At 36.4% G+C, this 23633-nt stretch overlaps 1 protein-coding gene across 1 annotated transcript in view; it reads right to left on the reverse strand.

Annotated features, from left to right (window-relative positions):
* Positions 1-4340: 4340 nt before the first annotated feature.
* Positions 4341-23633, reverse strand: part of CSNK1G3 (casein kinase 1, gamma 3) — a 67208-nt gene continuing 47915 nt past the window's right edge. Inside the window, exons 10-15 of the mRNA XM_009321101.1 lie at positions 21547-21695; positions 20419-20514; positions 19636-19731; positions 11364-11470; positions 10971-10994; positions 4341-4867 (exon numbers count right to left, since the gene is read on the reverse strand). Of these exons, the coding sequence (XP_009319376.1) occupies positions 4813-4867; positions 10971-10994; positions 11364-11470; positions 19636-19731; positions 20419-20514; positions 21547-21695 (527 nt within the window). The 3' untranslated portion in view covers positions 4341-4812. The remainder of the gene's footprint in view (positions 4868-10970; positions 10995-11363; positions 11471-19635; positions 19732-20418; positions 20515-21546; positions 21696-23633) is intronic.

The raw sequence follows: 23633 nt of genomic DNA on the forward strand, positions 1-23633 counted from the left end.
ATTGTCTTTTACGGCAGTAGCCAGATTAAGTTCTAGTTGGGCTTTGGCCCTTCTAATTTCCTCCCTCCATAACCTCACACCACCTTTGTAGTCCTCTTGAGTGGCCTGCCCCTTCTTCCAAAGGTCACAAACTCTCCTGTTTTTCCTGAGTTCCAGCCAAAGCTCTCTGTTCAGCCAGGCCAGTCTTCTTCCCCACCAGCTCGTTCTTGGCACACGGGGATGGCCTGCTCCTGCACATTTAAATATTTCCTTCTTGAAGAATGTCCAGACTTCCTGGACTCCTCTCAAGGGACTCTGTCAACCAGGCTCCTAAAGAAGCCAAAGTCTGCCCTCCAGAAGTCCAAGGTAGCAGGTTCTGCTGACCCCCCTCCTTATTTCTCTGAGAATCGAAAACTCTGTCATTTCATGATCGCTATGACCAAGACACATCACATCACCCACAAGTCCTTCTCTGTTCACAAACAACAGGTCCAATGAGGTGCCTGGACCCAAATACCCTTGAAAGCAGATTCCCGGGGGACCTTACTAACTAGTTCCTTGAGCAGCCTAAAACCTGCTCTTCCAAAATCCACGGCAGCATCTCTGCTGACAGTTTTTCTCATATTGCCAAAGATTTTAAACGCAACAGTTTCATGATCACTGTGGACAAGACAGCCACCAACCGTCACTTCACTCATGCAACCATCTCTATTTACAGACAACAGATCTAGGAGGGCACCTTTCTTACTCAGCTCCCTTAGCACCTGTATCAAACAGTAATATTCATTGTGCTTCAGGACCTTGACAGGCTTGAGGAATGCGCCCATGCAAGCCTCATGAAGTTCAACAAGGACAAGTTCAACATCCTGCGCCTGGGTCAGGGCAATCCCCACTATCAGTACAGACTGGGGGATGATGGGATTGTGAGCAGAGAAGGAGGACTTGGGGATACTGGTGGATGAAAAATTGGACATGAGCTGGCAATGTGCGCTTGCAGCCCAGAAAGCCAACCGTATCCTGGGCTGCATAAAAAAAAAGCATGGCCAGCAGGTTGAGGGAGGTGATTCTACCCCTCTACTCCGCTCTGGTGAGACCCCACCTGGAGTACTGCGTCCAGCCCCCAGTACAAGAAACACTTGGACCTGTTAGAGCAGGTCCAGAGGAGGGCCACAAAAATGATCAGAGGGCTGGAACACCTCTGCTATGAAGAAAGGCTGAGAGTTGGGGTTGTTCAGCCTGCAGAAGAGAAGGCCCTGGGGAGACCTTATTGTGGCCTTTCAGTACTTAAAGGGGGCTTATAATAAAGATGGAGAGAGACTTTTTACCAAGACCTGTAGTGACAGAACAAGGGACAACAGTTTTAAACTGAAAGACGGTAAGTTTAGATTGGATGTACAGAAGATGTTTTTTTTTACGTGGGGATGGTGACACACTGGAACAGGTTGCCCAGAGAAGTTGTGGATGTCCCACCCCTGCAGGTGTTCTGTTCAAGTTCAGCTTGGATGGGGCTTTGAGCAATCTGATCTAGTGAAAGATGTCCCTGCCCATAGCAGGGAGGTTGGACTAGATGGTCTTCAAAGGTCCTTTCCAACCCAAACTATTCTGTGATTCTACAAATTTCCTAGACTTCTTCAGATCTGCTGTATGACAGTCCCAGTTAACGTCTGGGAAGGTGAAGTCACCCATAAGGACAAGGGCAACTGATCTAGCGGGGGGGGAGGGGTTAATGCCTTATAGACTAATACATCAGTGTCATCATCCGGGCTGGGTGATCTAGAGTAGACTCCCACAACACCACCTGTTTTATTAGCTTTTCCCCTCAGCCTCACCCAGAGGCTCTCAACCACGTCACCCCCAACCACAAGCACTCTACAGTCCAACCCCTCCTTTACACACAGTGCTACCCCTCCGCTTCACCTGCCCTGTCTCTCCTGAAGGGCCTATAACCATCCATCACAGCACTCCAGTCACAGGACTCTTCCCACCAAGTCCCACTTAGGCCAACGTTGTCGTAGCTCTGGGACCGAGCCAAAGCTTCCAGTTCCCCTTGTTTATTCCTCATATTGCGGGCATTAGTGCACAAACACTTGAAATGTGCTCCACTGTATCTGGTACATTGTGGAGCAGAGTGAAAGTCCTCACTAGCACACCATCACTCAAACCTCGTCATGCTGTCCCAGAGCTTATCGCTAGTAACCCTGTCCTGCCTCGCACCTCTGCAGAGTCAGCTTCCCCAGTGATGGCCACGGCTTCTGCAGGAGAGCAGACAGTATAGACTTTAATCCATGGAGACACTGAGTAGATTTCCTAGTTACAAAGATGTACATTGAAGTCTCCTCATTCTATTGTTATTATTAGGTGTATTAAAGTACATAACAATAACACCTGTTAACTAAGCAAACTTAACTATAACTGTAATGTTGAGGTAGTGTTTCGAGTAACATGCTTTCAAATTCCTTACCGTCCAAAAAGATTAAAACTGTTCAGCAATTCTTAAAATAACAGCTTCCATTACTTCATCCAAGATTGTAGGAAAGGGGGAAAAAGGCAAGTTTTAAAAAACTATCTTTATTTTTTTGTCTTACATTTAAACATGGATGTATTTAATTTTTAGACATCCAGCCAACATTGACTTCATTAGTTTAGACAGGAAAAAAAAGGATATAATGCAGATCATATTGGCATAATCTGAACACACCTGCATTAGTACTGACTGCTTTGCTTTGCTAGAAGAAAACCTCCTTCAGCATCAAAATCAAGCACTTAAAAAAATATTGCTGAAAAGCAAATGCCTAGATACAGGTCATTTCAGCAAATAAGCAGCTTTCATATATTCAAATATTTTAAGTCCATAATATACACACTTTCTTGTCATGTGTATGGAGTTCAGATCATACAAACACTGTACAGGTCAAAAACCTCCAAGAATAAAACTCATCAGGTGTGTAAGAAATACACATACCACATGTACTTACAAATCTTACAAAGCAACAGATTTGGTCAAGTACTACAAAGAAGGATGTGTTTTCATATGAGAATGGTAAAGTAACCGCCTACCTTTCAGCTCAAATGAAAACAAAGAAGTAACTTCATGAGTTTGAGATAATCAGTAACACAAACTGGTGGAGTGGAAACTTACGACCTGTTATACAGTATGTTTTTGTAGGCCAAGTTCAGTTTTTTTAAAACAAAAACTTAAGATCATGAACAGTAATAATGACAAAGATCAACGTATACATACGAGCACATAATCCAAACAATAAAATATACTTTTGGCTGTTAAGGAAAAATAAATTACAAAATACAATTAAAATTCTTGTAAATGCAATAATGAATTCAAAGGTGTGCATTTATTTTAATATACATTTTAAATGCTACCACAAAATATTAAAAATAAATAAGTATGCCAAAAGGCATGTGTGGATAGTAAAAAAATGCTAATTAGCTCTAGAAGAATTATAAAAAATGGAGATAATCTGAGTTTTGGTCAACAACTCTGTCACTTCCATCTTTCACACCCCTTCTTCAGTAACTGGCAGCTAAACACGACAAAAAGCATAGCTCTGTCATTATGGCTTTAAAAGAAGCATATATTTTCTCAAGAAGAAAATACAAAATGGGCCTCCTTGTCTACAGAACTGCTGGTTTGTTCATATTGCAGACACTTCATTGGACTGTGGGAAAGTACCTGACACATCCTTGCCATCCTACTATAGTAGTGACATTACACTGAAAGACAAGAAATTTCCAGGAAAAAAAATCTCAGGGATTTTTGGGTGTTATGGGATAGTAGGCAGAGATGGGAGAAGTCTAACTCACTTCCACTGCATTTGTTTTCTAAATTAAAGAATAAAATAATTTACAAACAGATCTTTAACATTACATGGCACATCCATATTTTCAAGTTAAAGATGTTGTCAATCATCAGTTACCTTACTGAACATATAGGCTTTAATACTTATTCCACTTTAACCAGATTCACATTTATTTCTTCTTTTATAATTCCTCTGTAGATCCTCTTTTGAAGGTATTTCAATCTTACTAACATTACTGGAAGTACAACTTAAATTATACAAACTTCTATATTTTTTGTACAAACACTCTTGTCATTTCTACTGTACTGCAATTCCATCGTAGGCATAACAAAAGCAGCTTTTCAAACCAGAGGCTACTGGAAATACTTTTATTCATTAGTACCGCCAGCATTTAGACAACTGTCAACAGTTAAATCAGCCTCCTCAGTATCTCTAGACAGTGTCTGTATCACAATATCAGACAGGGTTTAATGCTGATACAATTTGACTACAGTATCACCAGTAATACTGGGAGAAGAGAAAAGGAAAAAAAAAAATCAATGCAGGTGTCAGAAAATAAGTTTAAGATTTTATTATTTTTCTATATGGTTGTGCATCTGTATTTTTCTTCTGCATTTTTGAAGAAAACTGCTTTTGATACGCTGCTACCAACTCAAATAACAGATTTATGACATCTGTCTTCAGCTAAGACACTGCTAGTACTTCCTAGGATAGGAGAAATACTTTTCAAGATTAGTTTTGCTGAAGATACTGTTCATTTGTACCATTTCATTGGTCCATTTGTTGATGGTCAAAGAAGCACTCATACTCGACAAAACCTTAAAGCTTTCAGAATAAATGAATTAAAGAAACAAAAGACGGATGCAGGAGAACCAAATCAAAGCACACAAACGACCTTGTTTTTAAGGGAGTCCTTGGAAAACATGTGGTCATTACAGAGGGTTTGTTTGTTTGTTTTTAAGATCACAAGACAGCAGTTGAACAAATAAGCAATTTCCCATGTTCTGCTTGGCTCTAGTCATTTGTGGCGCTGAATGGTTTTCCTTTTCCTCCGCTTGAAAAAACAGCAGCACCTGCAGGTGTGACATAAATGACATATGATATAAAAAGAAATCACAAAACTAAACTCTGTTTACTGTATTTGTTTCACTTCAAGTATGTAATTCAGATATAGCCAGCACCATAAGGAATACCTTAATCTCTATCGCGGGTGATTGATTTATTAGTCAAAGAAACTGAAGTAGAGATATTTTTGACACATTTCACCTTTTTTGAAAAAAGTATCAAATGAAAAAAGATATAATAAAAATAGCTATTAAGTTTAGAGTATTGTGTGAGAGTATCAAAAGCATGGGCATTATAGGCTGACTTAAAAATGTATTTGTAAGAATAGGGCATGTTCCATTACCTAAGCATTCTTTCACATTAATATGAATATGCCAAATACAAGCTTGAGCTTAAGATTGTGTCACCTGTGCACTTAAGACACTGCTGTTGCTAATGCTAATACAAGAAAAGAATTTGAGCTTCCTTTCTCAACCAGAATTTGGAAAAACCTTCCCCAAGGCTGTTCCCCAAAATATTTGAGAAGAAAATGTTCATGAACAATATAATTAATGTTCTGATTCAGTGCTGTGATGATATTACTACAGTGAAGAAATCACAGCTTTAAGCACATTGAAGTATACTGACATTCTTTCTTTTGCTTTATTGCATACTACTTAAAGGAAACTAATATTGACAAATATTGCAAATTTCACTTAGCAAACAGACACAATCTGAAAGTAACTGAAAAAATGCTACAAAAGGAAAAAGAATTGGAGGGAGTTAGAGATAGATAATACAGAGGAGGACTGCAGAAGTCCAGGAATTATTTTTGAAAATAAAGAGGCAAGCAACAAATACACAAGGAAAACTTTTTTTCATTTGCATGTAATGTTAGCCTTAAGCAACCCCCAGCTCCTGACCACCACCTTTAAAATTAAACTTCCACTTAGTGAAGTATTCACAATTTGCAATCAAAAGTGAACATGCAAGCTGCCTATTTTAACAGAGCTTGCCCCATGGAATTCTGCAGTTTGGTTATTGAGTTCTCACTTCCACTGCTGTACGCTCAGGAGTCTTTCCTAAACTATGAAGTACAACAGAAGTGAAAATATAAATGTACTGCAGCAATAGCCTATCAGTAAGTCCTTAAGTTCACCAAGCATTTTATGTCACTAAGATTCAAAAGGAATCCTGCTGATTTAGTTTGGAATATGGGAAATGGGAAGCATTTGAAAACCAGGGAGAATAAGGGTCTAAAAATAAGATTCTACAAGGGGTGAGAACAACATCCAAAGTAAGGGGAGACAGAAGTTACCTTCTCAAAATATCCAAGGGCACCCTGTCGCTCAGTCACTGAAAAAGTAGCAGTGGGCAAAGGCAGACCAGAGCTGCTCTGAGAGTTACATAACTTTCAGCAGAAAAAAACATTAGTTATTGATGGAGAGGAAGCCCAAAATTAAAATTCAACAGGGGAAACTACATAGGTAAATATTTTTACAGCTAGCAGAAATATCATACTGTATTTATTAACTTTAAAGTACTTCTAAAAGAGACATAATTGGTTTTGAAGGCTAGTAGCCACCAACTGCAACTGAAATTCCCCCATAACTACCAACCCTTTTTCTTAGCATCTGTCTACAACCACTAACATCCATTATCACTTAAGCTTTGAATTTATATGCAGATGTATGGCATCCAATTTAGTTTAATCCTGCTTTCACCCCAATCTTTTCCCAAGTATTTTATATACATACACACACACACACACACCCAAACATCATATCAAAACAAAGCATTTTACAGTGGTCCCTCCTTTTCAATGTGAATTATCCTATGATCCTGTAAATGACGAAATCCTACCCTGGACTGTGATGGTAAATCACTTTTGTACCTGTTTCAGATTAGGAGGTCTCAATGAAAGCTTATAGAAAAATTTTGTCTTGATTCATAATTTTAGTATATACAGAACACAGGTTACATAAGTAACTGTAGGAAGATGAAAGTGTGGCAGACAATTTATATTCTAGAAAGAATCTAGAATTTTAACTCTTCACTGTTTAACTACACTTTGCTTACATGGAGTAAGTCTCAAAGAACAGCAGATGACAGTTCTTAAATGTTTAGGACTGCTTGGATCCTCTGTATAATTCAAGGACATTTTAGGTTTTCGTACTTTCCTTCCCAGAAAATTTTAACCCATCCTTGCTGCAAATCTCATACTGTCCTTTTTTCCTTCTCCATAGCTGATTTAGTTTGCTACGTCTCTGTCAACCAGAGAAGGGTATCATGCAATGGGGAATTCAAGAGTTCTACCTTTAAGCAATATAAAGCACCACTTTTAAAGTCTCCTGTTCTGGAGTCTGCATAATACCATTACAAAGAGTAAAATTTCTATTAACAGCTTTTTTTTTTTTTTAAATTATGAGAACAGTTCAACTGTATTCTAGTTCAGGGAATGTCACTAAGTGCTGAAGACTGTTATTTGGTGTGGGAAAATAAATCCCTTGTTAAGTTATAATATATCTAAAAAGTGTTAAAGGAATTACAATGCCCTAGGGAATTTGCAACCACAGGATTCGCTTGGAAACTTACTGAGATATATATTTATCAGCCTGGAAGTGCTAGGCCTGTCAAACCTTCCAAGGCCAAATAAATGTCATTTTAAAATATATGCACATTTACATGGGAATAAGACAGGTCAGACTACATTGCCTGATAATAAATTTTATGAAAGAAATGTAACCCTGAAATTAGAGATCCATAGTGCATAATCTCTTGAAGAGTATAATTTATGATAGAAATGCAGACATGTTCTTAAGAATACTGTCACTAGAGGGTGTCATTATCACTTTTATATATTACATCGCTTGAAGCCATATTTAAAGCTACAGATAGGGGCATTATTAATGAGTATCAAACCACAAATTTATCATATTATTCAATATGCATGCAAAATGCATAAGAATAGATATGCTTTGAAAATTTCTAATTCTAGGAAGGGAACTTTGTTTTCTTTTTAAAGAAAGCATTTAATGACTGCTAACCTCTTTCTCTGTAGGGTATAAAACATTTCTATAGAGGCAGTATAATACCGATTTATGAAACTCAAGAAACAACCTTTCCTGTACAATCTGAAGTGACCTTTGAGATATTACATAAGGTAGCAATCTCAGTATTATGGTTACAAACATTTCTTGTCCTACTTAAAACATTATCATACCTTTTTTCTTTTAAATACCCCTCCCGCTAGCACTTGAGCGGTCCCTTGGCACAACATGCTAAAGCAACTTCAGTTCTCATTTGTGTTTAGATAGCTGTGTTTTTATATTTGTCATCTAGCATGTGGCAGCACCTTACTGCAGGATTATTAACAGGTATTTAAAGTGACAAAAAGAATGCAAGATGTGAAAAGGACAGATCATATAATCTTTTTCTGTTTGCCATTCTCTGTCCTCCCGTGGCAGAGCCTTTTGGTTATCCAAATTACACAAGCTTCACAGAAGCAACTATTCTGACAGCTAGCAAAGAGTTAAGGAAAGAAAGGCTAATTGCTCAGTGATAACTGGAAGACCATCTGTAGAAGATAAGATCTACAAGTGCCAGGGCAGAACAGTGATCAGGTTAGTAGGTTAGTTTTCTCCCTACTTTACAACTCCAGTAAGTAACAACTGAAATAGAGCTGAAAGCTACTTTTCTTAACAACAAAAAAGGCAAAAAAACCCCAAACTCCCCCCCAAAAAAACCCAAAACCTAACACCCACTGCTAAGTCATGCTTGCTGCACATTCTTACTGCACAGCAACACCTGAGGAGCATGAAGATGACAAGGCATAAGACTTAGAACACGTACTGCATGCGAGTACATAAACATATATCAAACAATGCAAATGTTGGATGAATATCCTAAAACAATAAAATGCTTACTGAAAAAAATCCTTATCCTTTCTGATTTACAGCATGTCACTGAAATGGTAAGAGAAGATCTAATATTCAGCTAAACAATATTTGCGTACATGGTTAAAATCACACATGATAGGGCACCCTTTCTTCAATCTTTTAAACCAAGACATAGTCATGCTAAGCTTCTAAAACTATGAAAACATCTAGAACAACGAATGAAGTGTTTCTAAAAAATATTCAAGTTTGTCTCCTCAGAGTATGCAGAAATGTTACAAACAGAAGATATCAGCAAGAGAGGTTAACTTTGTTCATATTTTCAGATGGAGAAAAGATTAAAGAGGCACAAAGTGAGAGTGTTTCGATAAAACAATGTCTGTATATTTATATACAGAAAATATACATTATATATATTTTATATATTGTTATAAAATGTATGTATATATATACATACAAAAATGTCTGTATCACAGACATGAAAGATACTGATACTTGCATTTCCTTACACTTTTCAGCAGTGTAAAATCTATAAATGGATGTTTAAACGTCTCACAATACCTTTTGATATTAAGCCTGCAACTATCATGTTAAAATGTAAAATTACCTAAACCTTCTACATAATTGTTACTGAGAAAAGATATATACCTATACATTGATGTCTGATAGCAGTGCTGGGGAGGGGGTGTGGGTGGGGGTGTGCATGTTGCTTTAATTACTGCCAAGTATAAAACAACTTCTACCCCCAAAAAAATAGTGAATGAGGAAACTGCAGTTTAAATAGACACTGCTGGAAAACTAATTTGTGTGTTTCATATTGAAAAAGAAAATAAATCTAAAGAGTAGGATATTAAGACTAGACATTTTGCCTGTGACAAAACCAGTAAAGACTAGGCCAAAAAGGTCAAGGATAGCATATTTATCCATCAATTATTCATATCAGAGGAAAGGAACTTGTATACTTTTAAAGGAGTTGCAGCATCTTGGCTTCTGAGAATTCTCTTACTTTCTGTAGATAACTAAGCATAGGTTTAATTGTGCTAAGCAGTACTCAAAACTTAATGTTTTCCTGTGTGTACATAAACTGGGCATAAGGAAGGTTATCACTGCACTTATCCAAAGGGAGGGGATAGGGAACCTCTCCATGTGTAGCCTATCAACATGCTTGCTCTTTGGAGTCTTTTTTTTTGTTTTAAATATATATAAGAACACACAATTCTTGCCAGAAAAATAATACAGTACTCAGCAAAGATGGCAGGTAAAGAACTGGTCTTCTCAGTGCTGACGGAAAGCTAGTGCACAAGTGTGGCACAACAGATGCCTTCATTCACAACTTTTAAATACACATGCAGATAAACCTTACATACCAAAACCAGAACCTGCAGAACAATCACTTGAAGAAAAATTTGTACTTTGAGAAATTTCCTCTAATCTAAAAGTTAGGAAAATGGGCCCTACAAAACTTATTGCTATTAAGGAACGCTTACTGGATTTTTCTGCTACTAATGTATCCTTCATACTTGAGTGCCTCTATTTTATGATAAACTAGATCCATACCCTTGTACAATCCTATTCCAATCACAATTATAAAAGAAAATACGTTGAAAGTTATTCCTGATAGCTAAAGGCAGTATATTTTTCTGTACTATTTTACAAGTCTGACTTTACTACTCAAAAATATATACATTAGTTGTCCACCCCATGTTAACAGACCTTAATGTTTTCCCCTTTCATTACACTAATTTTAACGAACCCTGAAGTTATGTTTTAGCAATTTGTTAGCAGGTTGTCAAAGACTAATACTCTGGTAAATACTATGTTTACAGACATAACAGACAAAGTTCAAACATTTGCTAGCATTCATTACTTGTTCATATAAGTGAGTTATTTTCTAGATGTTAAAAATACTAGCTGAATGCTACAATATCTGAAAAGAATGTTTTCCCCTCTAAAACAGGATAGCAAGTAAGAAAAAAATATTCTACTACACACTAGAAAGGATTAAATAAAGTACACCACAGACTACACAACTTAAAAGCAAGCAACATTTGAGCAGGCAAAATAGCTCCTGAAGGTGGCTGTTTGTAAAAACAGTTAATTGTTTCACAATATTAAAACATGTTTTGTGATTTCCAAGTGGACTTTTTATTTTAGAGCTCTCGAAATTAGTTTTAAACCAAATAACAAGAACAAAGCCCCTGGGGCTATTTCTGCCTGCCTGCGCGGTAGAACTCACCACATGTTCAACACTTTCTGGCAGCTATACAGAAAGAGAGTAAGGGGAAAAAGAGAATCAGAATACCACACAGAGGAAGAATTTTACATCTTTCATACATAGCTTTTGATAGTCAGAACACTATCTTAAAATAAATATTTCAAAATTAGTTGAAATATCAAAAATGCATGCACTGCTCTAGCATGGAAGGATGTGTTATTGAGGGCTTAGCCTAAAAAGCACAAGCTATAGAAAGTCTATTATTTAAATATTTAAAGCCAAAATTAAGTATAGCCCTATAGTTTTGCCCCATACCAGTGGCTATTCAGTTTAGACAGTATTTTTTTTAATAACTATACAAGAAAAATTTTGAAGTAGCTGAGTAGATCCAAAGAATATAAAAGATGGACATACTTAGTTTCATCCATTACTTCTACTTCTGCAGGAGCTGTGATGGGTGCATTTGAACGGCCTGCAGTTGGGTCATCTGTGTTCAGTTCTCCATTTGTTGAGCTTACTACCTGAAATCACCAGAAATACCTAAAATTATGCTAGTGCCAGACATACATTTGTCAATTCCTAAAGTTACAATACATCTTCAAAAATCAGTAATTTTTGTTAATTCCATACTTCTTTTTATTCCAATAATAGTATCTTTTCCAGGTTTTATTCCTGCATCCCTGCGCTCCTGCCATTTTTCTTTCATAAGCACTAGTGGAAATGACATCTACATGACAGACTCAAAGTGAGTGGACTAAGCAAAGCAATTCTGTTGATCAGTTTGCTAATCTCTCTCATGTCTCTTCAGAGCCTTAAGAGAAAGCACTAACCCCTTTCCTGCTATCAATTCAGTCAGTCTTACCCTATCTCTGCTTCTCTAGTGTATTTAAGCTCCTTAGTTTCCTTCTTTTGTATCTCAAAGAGTACTCACCAGAAGAGGGGAAAACTAAGACATTCTCTGGACCTAAGAGTGTAGGTGGTGGTTGGTTTTCACTCTTAGAGCACAAGAACACTTACTGCCATTAAAAAAAAAAATTAGATTAATCTTCATTCCCATTAATTTACTCTCAAATTCCTTTGTAAATTCTTGAGCTGCTGGGACAGCTCTGGTTCTCTGGGAATGCTTGTTCTGACTTTAAACCAAATGGAACCCAATATTCTCTCTCTCAGTTCCTGTCAGCTTTCTTGCATGACAAATGGAGCTACTCCAGAGGCCTCTCCCTTATTCACCTCACAGAATCTGCCAGGAAGATGGTTAACTGGATATAGACAAGTGCACATCTGGTCAGGGAAGCTGACACTGCTAACTGACCCATTAAAGTATCAAGAGGTCTACTAGCTACAAAGTAGCGGCAAATACTTGGCCAAGCAACATTGCACAAAAATATCGCTCTGGCCAAATAATATAAGAGCCTGCAGAAAACATCTGTAAAACATAATCAGCTACAGGAAAGTGGGCCAATAGTTCATAGTTCAAGATTCTTACCAGCTGTTGCCTGAAGGTCAGAGATTAAAGTGCAAGAAAGCAGAGGGAAGGACAGTCATCATCATAATGTTACTATTCCCCTCACCCTTCCAAGCTGTCCCTCTTAAGGTAGCAATTACGACTCACCTATTTATAACTAGAGCTAATAGCCTTGCCTATTGAGGTTTGCTTTGTGGTTCCTACTGTAACTAAGTACTGAGCTTCAGAAGTCCACTGAACTTAAGCCATTTTCCATGCTATATGACTACATCAGGCTGAGTCTTGTTTTTTGAGTTTTACTAAAATAGAACCACTGCCAAAAAAACCCTGAAGCCCAATAACAAAACAAAAGATGTCTGAGATTCCAAGAATCTAATTACTTAAATTTTGGTCAATATAACTGAAAGAATTCTGGGAGATTGGACTTGATTTCTGTGATGACAGGTAAGTCAGTGGAGTTTCAACCAGGTGGCTTAAGCGTAGTTTCATATCAGTGGGGATGGCAGAAGCAATAAATATGCAGTGACAGAAATAGGTAGGAATGGTACTTTAACAAATCATAAGATGGTTGGTCAGGCATCTTAAACTAAACACCCTGGGTTAGTAGATTTTTTTTTTTTACAAGTATCTTAATATTTCTTGTCATCATTGTCCATATTTACTGGTAAGGGGAAATAGTATGATCCCAACCATCTCACCAGGGATCTTACTGTGCAGATAATTTCATTGCTTCTTGTGAAATATCCAGTTGTTACAGTGATAAGCGGAGCAGAAACATATGGTGTTTGCATGGCAATTACTTGCTAAATCAGACAGGATTGTTCATGAAAATGTAAGAGTAAAAAAATTTGCTCAACTTGTCCACCAAATGAGTTTTGAATCCAAAGGATCCAAATGATAACTACGTAACTAATCACAACTGCAGCCTGCAATAATCCATAGAAAGCAATGCCACCCAGTTAAGATGGTAGTCAACCCTGCCTGCAGTCCTAATCATTCAGGATTTCTGCTCCATGATCTAGACTTAAAATGAACTTTTCTAAAGAGATTCTCAGAACTGTGCTCAAGGTTTAGTAACAACGGTTGATCAGAAACAGAAGCCTTTGTCTTCGGTTTACTCGAGTAAGCCTAGGGTACATCAAGAAACAAGACAACAGGTATATGCCCCTTTCTGGATGGCAAGCAAACCCATACACCTCAGCATTCCTGACTGTTGTAAAGAACACGTGACAGTTTGCACAGGTAGTTGCAAGAACTCCTATTTTCTTCTCTTTTCCTACAAAAAGCAAATGAAAACATGACTTTACTCAAATATCAAACATATTGCCAAGCTCCAGCATCTATGGAGCTTTCACATGGCATTCTCCTCCACACTTCTTTCCCAGGAGTGCCATTCAGTTATTCACCTGTATCTTCTTGGACAGCAGATTCAAAAAAAGGGATCAAACTCAAGCATGCACACATTCTTCATCTGAGCTGGAAAACGTGAAAGTAGGTATCTAAAAATCCTTCCTATGTTAATAATCTAGTTATGAATATTATTTTTCAACAGTAGGTTGAAAAAATCCATCTCTCCCTTCTGATGGATAAAAAAGTTAGGAGAAAGTGAGAACATTTTGACAGGAACAAAACTGTACCTAAGCACATTTTTATAGTCTGCCTGTCTATCACCAGTAGAGGAAGTCTATTTTGGAGAGGCAGGCAGATCAGCAATAAAAGGTTTGCTACTCTGGTTCAAGATTCATGGATGGTTCTTACCAGCCTTTGTCAACAACTCTCTTCTGGTATCTTTGGAACCTCTTCTGGCAATCGTTAAAAGAATATCTGCAAGATTTGAGCAACTCAAACCCAAAAAACCTCCTGGTTTATAACAGGTTTGTTTATTGGTTGGTTTTTTTTTTTTTTTAAATCACAGTTACTTAAATTTATAATAATCTAAGCTGACTTCAGCTTTAAAGGAGCAATAACAATCTTCTGCTTGGGTCAATGCACTGCCATATGGTAACAAAGAACAATGCTTATTTCAGGGTTTCCCAACACGTTTATATGCTTATAAAAGAGGAAGCAGAGAAGCTATAACAACCTGTTTGGTGATTCTTTTCTTGAAGTTCTTCAAACCCATTTTGAAACTGAATAGTATTTCTTGACAGTGGTTTCCTTTAGTGGGAGAAGTCTTTCTTTTCAAGACAGCATTTGTCCTAAGGTGGTTTTTTTTGTTCATTTAAGATGACTGTTTTCTCTAAGAAACTTCAATACAAACTTTGCAGAAGACTTCGCACTAGATAGCAGAAGACTGTCCTGCCTCACTCTAGTTGATCTCTATCAAAGAGATAGAGATCAAGGAGAAAAAGACCTCAGTCCTTCCCATATACATACACCAGACACATCCACCAAATACACAACCAAATACGATCAAGTATAACTGCCTGTTGCATGGCTTAGTTTGAATGGGAGGAAAACAAAGTTCATCTTTCTGGAAAGAGTTGTGACCTCTGAAAGCATAAGTGAACCAAAGGGTATCAGTAGTCCAAAAACCAGCATCAGTCATGCTTCTCCAGAATCACAAATGCCTTGAGTTTCACTCTAGTCTACTGCTGCTGAGAACAGCTCTAGAAACGGTGTCAGTAAGATGAAGAACCAAGAATTAATGGACCTGCAACAGAGTAAAATATTTACCTTTAAAAAAAACTAGCAAAGACTCATTTAAAGGAAAACAAGAGATAGGAAGGAGTGCTTCAGCTCCAGTATCAGTAAGGCTACAACTGTATGATCTTACAATCATAAGTTCTGTACCTTGCTAAAACAACCTACAATGCCAGAATTTAATTCCCTGTGACATCAGTAAAATATTTTTCAATCTGACCAAAAAGTGTATTTGGTAAAAGACTGATAATGCAGGGTAAATGAAGCAGTGTTAACACTTGTACACTCCTGATCCTGGAGCATATGGGCTTAAGTTAGACCAACTATTAGCCAGGATGTACCACAAATAAGGCACAAAGAAGATTCATTATAGTGGATCCACATAAAAATCTAAAACTTTAGGAAAGGAGAGAGAACTGATACACAAAACTAACAGTGCTTAAAAAGAAATTTTTAATTTCATTTCTCTACTTATGACTGGAGTTGGACTGGATTTCCTCAGTAGCCTGATGAAAGATGGGAGGCACAATTCATCTCTTTACAGAATTGTATACAATTATAGTGAAAAAATGTAGATATTTAAGTTATGGTTTTGCACCTAAAAATTCTATTAACAAAAACTACATGAACATTTTTCCATAAATAGTCACAGAATTAGGTTTCTGAAAACTAATATGTTAAACTAAGTTTCAAATTAGAAGTTTTCCAATGTTGAAGATTAACTTAAGCTACTCACCTACATACAAGTGGGAGATTAACCACTAAACTGAAAATCTAAAACAACTTTAAGCATTTTGATAGCAGATCTTATCCTAGTTTAAATTTAGTTCCTTCAAATTTAATCAACTTGATTTAAGTTCTTTAAAAGTTTAATCTGAAGAGCACATATATAAAGAAGCATATGTGTCACATTGGCTGTTTCTTGCTACCCTCTATGCCATAAGGCAAACAAACTTAAAATACTAGACCCACTACCTAATAATGAGACATATTAATTGCAGAACAGATTAGTTTCTTAGATATGGTCCTTTAGAAGCTTGATAAGGGCCAGTTATAATACGGCAAAGTTAAGCTTGAATACCAGTTCCCCAAATGATAACAGTGAGTCTTCAGGCTAGCACCATGCTTTGGTTTGGATTAGTATGTTAACTGATCTTTTACTTGCTACGTTCAAAAATCAGTCAGAAAGTCTCTTATAAAACAAATTTTGCTGATTTTCATGCTTATAATCACAATACGGAATTGCAAAATTTAAAAAAGACATAGAAAATAATCCTTCATTTCACTACCAATCTCAGTAACTGAACTCTCCACTCTTCAAAAAAATAAAGCCAGCCTTCATGCCTAAGAAATTCATTAGTGATACTACAGAATGCTATGTTTTACCTTCAAAAAGCTTCCAGTTAAGACAAAAGAACCAAAAAAATTCACACTACCTTTTTAATTCACAAAAGCTAAGGGAAATTGATTTGTTTCATCTAACACATTGCTATCTTGACATCTTGAAGGAGAGGTGTCTTACAACTCAAAAACTACTTACATCAAATATCTAAGCTTTCAAGCAGTTCCGAAGCACCTTTCAAGACCTATGGCACTTCACTGAGAACTCTTTAACCTGATCTTTTAATCTGACCTCCTTTTAAGAATTTCCAAATGGGAACACAGAAAGAGAAAGCATAAGAGGAAGGAGATCAGCTAGCAAGTGATGAAAAAAAAGTAACGAACAGATTAGTACAGCCTTTATGAGTGCATAAGCAGTTTGCAGTTCATGTAGAGAAGGAAACAAATCAGTGCTGTACAACTGACATTTTTGGGAACTGAGGCAAACTTATAAAAATAAAGACACAGGAAGCTGCTGAATGAATTGCTGGGAGGTACAAGTTGCATCTCATTAACAAGGTGTTGTAACAACACAAACTAGAAAGACAGACTGCCATACTACAGCATTTTTACCTTATTCTAAATACAGAAAAGTGGAAGAAGGGATGTGAACTATTTCTGGAGGTCTTCCCTTTACAACTCAATTTGCTAATAGTACTTGAACTTTAAACATGAACTGACGCTACAAGGTAAAATCAGACGTGATTAAAAACATTAGTATATCTCTAACAAAGGCCTAGAGAGTTTGGGATAAAGTTATAATGTATAAATTTAAGTTAATACAAAAACCAGAATGATTACTATTAATGAATTAAATAATTAATAGTAATTACTATTAATACATATTCAATGTATTAATGAACAACAAATGATTGTTCATTACTATTAATGAACAAATCATTTAGAACCTGAATGTTTCCCACTTGAACATCGTTACTAAGAGCATAAAAATATGTACTAACATACATATACACACATACCAACATTCAGTCCACTTGAATTTAATGTGCCATAGTGAAGAATCACTAAGATATTTTAATAATCTTCTACAAAAGGATCTCAGAGATGACATCAGCAGTAGTATTACAGATGACTGTAATAATAGTGACCTAAAAAACATTCCATCGTCACTTTAAAATAAAATTATCTGCCAGATTTTCATATCTTGCAGAAAAAAGGGTAATTCAGCATAAAACTGATCTCAAAGATGAACAATGACTCACTAAGGTCACAGAAAAAATAAATACACTTTAATTTCATACCTTAGACTCAACTTTCCTTTGAACAATTATCTGTGGCACTTTTAGAACTTGTCTTCTTGGGGGCTGTTAGGAATCCAGTTAAACTTGCTAGCTAATTGTCCAACTTAATAGCATGATTCAGTTAGTATCACTACAACAAAGGGGTATTTGATAACAGTCAAGGGCTCAAACTTCAAAACAAAACTGAAAATATTATACAGCTTTATAAGTGCTCTTAATGAGGAAGCATGACCACTCCCCACTAAAAAGCAACCCAATTAAGCTGGCTTGAAAATACCCTTCTGTACAACACTTGATCTTCAAAGACACAGACCAAATGGATGCAGTTTTGCACACTGCTCTTTTTACATGGCAACTGTTTAGTCTCAACTAATCTAAGTGATCTGAACTCAGAATGCCCATATCCGTTGAGAAAAAAAAAGGAAGAACATTATATTAACAGAAAGGAATACTACTGGTATTTCCTAGAAAATGTTCTCCCCACTCCCAAAGGGTATTTAACATATGTTACAATGGAATAAAATCTCTTGTGATTGTTACATTTTACCTGAGAAAGAATAAAAGGTTTCTTAAGTGCTATGATTGCCAAAAGAGTGATATGATATATGATTTGAAAGTTCTACTAACTGGAATTTACAAGTTAAATATGTATTTTCCTAACCTAAAAAATAAAAAAAAATAAGAATGTAATAATTTTGGAAGATACAATTTCAAATCCAATTTTGATTCCACATTACTATACTGTTCTCAAAAGAAAAATGACTACCTTTAAAACTGATGTTGAGAGAACTATTGCAATTCAAGTTAAATATACAGATAAAGTTTTCAAAATATTTGTTAATGGGAAGCATAGAACAATTTTTAAACTTTTCTTGATGCATAGTGATAATTATCATCTACTAGCTTTTCTTACATGACACATGACAGTAGTTTCTAAAGCAGCAAAATTTACAGAATGCTAAGTTTGAATTGAATTTCAAAGCATTTAAAGAAGGTATGGAATTATCACACTGATAAGACTACAGCACTGTTTTCTTTACCCTGAACTTCTCATTCTTTCTTCAGGCATCAACAATTTTTTTCTAAAACAAAACTTCAGAACAAATATATGTAACTTAGATTGTCAGAATAAAAAATGCAGCAGACAAAAAAAAATTTTTTTTTCCCCAGAAAACACTTTACAAAGCTAAATTATTTTAATTTCAGACTGAATGCTCAAAACTTCATATAGACTTTTCAGCTGGCATTTTGAATCCTTCTATATTAAATTTAGAGTTCCTTATGTATTATCCCAGCCATCTCGCCCCTAAATATATTCAAAGAGCAAGACGCAAAAAAGTAAAATTAAGAGCAAACCACGAAAAAAAGCTCTTTGAAGATGAAGTAAACTAATAATAACGGAAAAATTGTCGGTTTCTACTCATTTTTCCACTGATAAGTGTGAAGTATTGCCCTGGGAAACATTCTTCTAGTCAACTATTGTTTGAACAAAAGTAGTAAAGTTTAAGCAAAAATCACTACTAAACACTTTCATTTGAAGTTTGCTTAAGGAACAAAAAACATGACTTAAACAACACTGAATTCAGTCAATAGCGTTTTAGTTGCTAATACAACTGAATAATATATCAAATGTCTAAGCTTCAGTTGCTCACACTTATGTAAGTGTATATTCCCTCAAAAAGAGATATGGTTCCATTGTTTTAGGCTTTCACTAAGAAACACGTAGCAGTAATTCCACATACAAAAAGATCCATAGTTTGCTGCACCTGTTTTACTTTCAGTTTGGCAATTGTGAAGTAGGGAATAATAGGAACATTCTGAACACTACTGGAAAGCGAGCTTAATATGAAAATAGGAATCATGTCATGCACTACAGGAAACTAGTATTATATAATGCAAAATGACTGATTAAGTCATGCAAAGAAGCAGAAAATACCTGTACTGAGCCACCATGTCTCTCAGCTGCTAGGTGAGCCCTCAAATGATGTGGATTGGCTTGCTGTGAGTCCCAAGCTGCTCTATGGTCTGTTGACTATCATTTTTTAATGCATTAGGAATATATGCAAAAGAAGAAATAAAAATTCTCAAAATAAACAAGTCATGCATTAATTATTATATATTATTTTTAAAAAGCACAGAAGCACTACATACTCAATTCCTATATAGATTGTACATCAACATTATCTGCATACTTACATATGCCTACACATACATTTTCACAGAGAAGTAAAGTAGTTAAAACTCAAAATTCCTAGTAAGAAACAAAGGCCACCAACACAACTCTGTAACTTAGCTTAGGTAAATGGACACTGATGTAAATTCCTAACGTTTTTACCACCTTGGTCATTATCCTGGTTTATAAAAAAAGTGAAAATGTTATACATACATGTTAGAACCCCAACAGATGATATAGTATATGGGGAAGAGACAGTAATTAGAGACAGAGAACTAAAAAAAATAATTCAAGAAGTATCAGCAGAGAGAAAATTCACTACTGATGTAAGCTACATTATACCATAGCATCAAACAAGCAACATTTTAGGACATGTTAAGGTCTACAGATGTAGAAATACATTAACAAGGACCTACTTAAATCAATGAAAAAACAAAGAAAACTTGGAGTCAATTTTATTTTGGAGTTCTAATAAAAGCAACAACAGAGCACAAATCATTAGACAAAAGACAAAGTAATGTTGATAATGTTACATGAGCAATTTACCTGATTTTTGGATTGTTGCATTTTATCTCTGTGCTGATATGCTTCTCTGTTTGAAGACAGTGCAGGGTCTGAATGTATTGAACCCACTGGAGTAGGCTACAAATATAAACAATATGTAGCAACTGGTAAAAAAAATAAATTTCTAAGTCTTACCAAAAGTTACTGGTTTGTAATAGAAATTAATCTTTAAATCTGACAGTTTACATAACCCAAAATTATCAAATTAAAGCAAAAGCTTCACTAGATATTTACTAATTACAGAGAAAAAAGTCAAACCAAAACTTACACATTTTCATGAAACAGCAAAACTGAGTATTATCGGATAATTTTCTGAAAGACTTTAGGCTCATATTTTCTGCAGTTAGCAGTTACGACATTCTGATGAAAGTCTGGAAAAAGGCTTAAAGTAATTTTTAATGCTAAACACTGAAAAAAGATTTAGCAATAAAATACTATCATTCTTTCAGAGAGTCACACAAGGAAGGGTAAAATGTATAATCCAAAATTGTCCAACTTACACACACAACCCCTTCCCTACTTATTAAAAAGAAGCAAGGAAAAATTTGAGGTCCTGAAAAATTCATCTTTTACCCTTTCTTTAAAGAATATAAACACAGTATTTTCTGTAACTTTAGACGCACTATGATGGAAACTGATATTCTACATCATATTTCATTAGAACTGCATATAGACAGTTTCTTCATAATGAACTGATAAATACCTGGAGTATACGGCAGATGCAGGGAAGTAATTGCTCTACATTTTAAAAATACTGGGAGCAAGAAATTCCCCAAAAGCAAGAAAATACATGCAATAATAACAATCATCTGCAAAGTTTTAAACTCCTTCCTCAACTCAAAAACCAGTTTGAATTCCTACAACCTCATTTTGGATTGAACAGAGATTTACTTTGATATTGAGTGTTTGGAGAGAGACTCAATATGAAACATCTCAAGCCAAAAGATAATGTTTGAAAATGCAACTGAAAACAGGTTTATAATAGCAGCTGTTCACAACGTTAATAGCAGCCATGAGACGCACATGTATTCTGAAACTCAAGACTAGCACTGGCTCAAAACTGGTTGCACAAAAAACCCAGTATATTACTAATAGCTTAATCGTACTCACCAACTGTTTGCCAATCCAGTCATATTCATAATCAAACATATAGCCTTTCCGATCAAGTAAGTCTGTGAAGAGCTTTCTTAAGTAGTCATAGTCCGGCTTTTCAAAAAAATCTAGCCTTCTTACATAACGTAGGTATGTAGCCATTTCCTCTGTATAAATAAGAAATGTACATAATAGCCATACCTGTTTTAATGGCACTCAAAAAACCAGTACTTACTATTACATTTTAAACTAAATTCTACCTCTCACCATAAAACCTGAACAGCTGTTCACCATGAATCTGCGAATTACCAGAAAGGTTACATAGTAGTAATAATATTCAAGATATATGCCATATTCTAAACATATCCTACCAAGTGACTCCCTACTAATTTTCCCTTTGCATTACCTGTCAAAACCTTCCATTCAACCTTCCAATCCTGAGGCACAGTGTGCCAAGAAAGTGGGGAAAGAAATGCCTCTACTCTTCAATTTTTTTTGCAATTAATTGTACAAAGACAAGCCTAAGGAAATGTAAAGAAGAGGGTATATGAATGTACAGGGTGGACTGTGTCTCAAAGAACACCTGTTACTGGAATGTAACCTTCCTTTAAGAGAGGATCCACATGTACATTCTAAAGTGGGCAACTCCAATTGTCCTGACAAAAAACACTTGGTATAGGCTCTGTTGAGCTGTAACTGTAATATGACTATGGAAGGCTGCAGCAGCGCTGAATCTTCAGGCATCACGTTAGTGAAAGTGTTGAGCAGAAGTAGCAAATATCCTGAACAGAAACACTGCAGAGAAATACTAAGGTTACCTGAGCTCTTGTAAACTGACTTTGGTCAGAAGTTTACATTCAGTAAACATTCTAATAGCAATGTTTAAATACCATGTCAGCATACAAATGGAGATTCACTTAGGTAGGTGTTACATGGAAATTATAAGATTCTCCCAGTGGTGGAGACAACCAGGGAGATTTCTGCAAGGGCCTGGGCCTGTAAAGATAAAAGGAAAGAGCTTTCCTAGTCATTAAAGGGTATGAAGTACAGACTGCACACTAGCAGCCAGAACCTTTTAGTTAAGACAAGAGTCCCAGGACAAACCTCTTGGCAGGTGAGTAAAGCATACAGAAGTCCCATTCTTGATAATAGGTATAAGCCATGAAAGGCTTCTGAGACAACAGCTGTAAGGAACAAGCATCCTGTGGACAGAAGACTACAAGAATCCAAGGGCTAAAAGGGAGGACCCATGAAAATCCGAAGCACAAGCTTCAAATCCCACTGAGAAACTGCTCAGACATGTGACTACATTTGCAATAACTCCTTCAGGAATCTGTGAAATGAGGGGCATGTGGAAATACAACAGTCTGAGAAAACAGCAGATGGTGAGAAGAAATAAATGTTAACAAGCTTTCACAAAAGACCAAGTCCTACAGGTCCTTCCACTCCAGCAGGTATTATAAGAAAGAACTAAAGTACTGGAAGAGTGAAGAGAGCAACAACCTAACCATACTGAAATCTTGGTTCATTCAGACTGCATCCATCCACAACCCCTGTTACAGAAGGAAAAAAAAAAGGGGGGGGAGGAGAAATCATATTGTAGTGGTTTGGAAGAGAGTACTGCAACAACTTCTCACAATCTGATATGGACCAGGTGAAGCACTTGACCTGAGTACCTGGGACATGAGTTCCAGGTGGCCAGAACTCTTAAAATCTAACTTGTTTAGGAACCTTTGTAGCTCATGGAAAGCGGGAAACCACCCACTGGCAAGCCATTCTGAGAAAACCAATGACTCCTCACTCTCAAGCCAAAAAGGCTGCTCACATGGTCCCAAAGCACAAGAGGAAGCACCTCTATATGACCAGAAAGTCAGAGGATGAATAAGATTAAAAGTAGATGCCACCAGCACTCACTGATCCTATGAAGAGTTATGTATGTCAGAAACAGCACAACAGTATCACCGCACACTCACCCTGACGCGCACATCACATTCCAATAAGTCTGGAGAAGCTGATGTTTTGTGGTACAAATAAGGTGTTGTAAGAAGCCTATCTTCTGACAGAGGATGACTGAGAAGTGCAGAGGCAGTGCTAAGACTGAGCTA

Source organism: Pygoscelis adeliae, unplaced genomic scaffold (genome assembly GCF_000699105.1).
Source record: "Pygoscelis adeliae isolate BGI_AS28 unplaced genomic scaffold, ASM69910v1 Scaffold83, whole genome shotgun sequence".
Classification (NCBI taxonomy): domain Eukaryota; kingdom Metazoa; phylum Chordata; class Aves; order Sphenisciformes; family Spheniscidae; genus Pygoscelis; species Pygoscelis adeliae.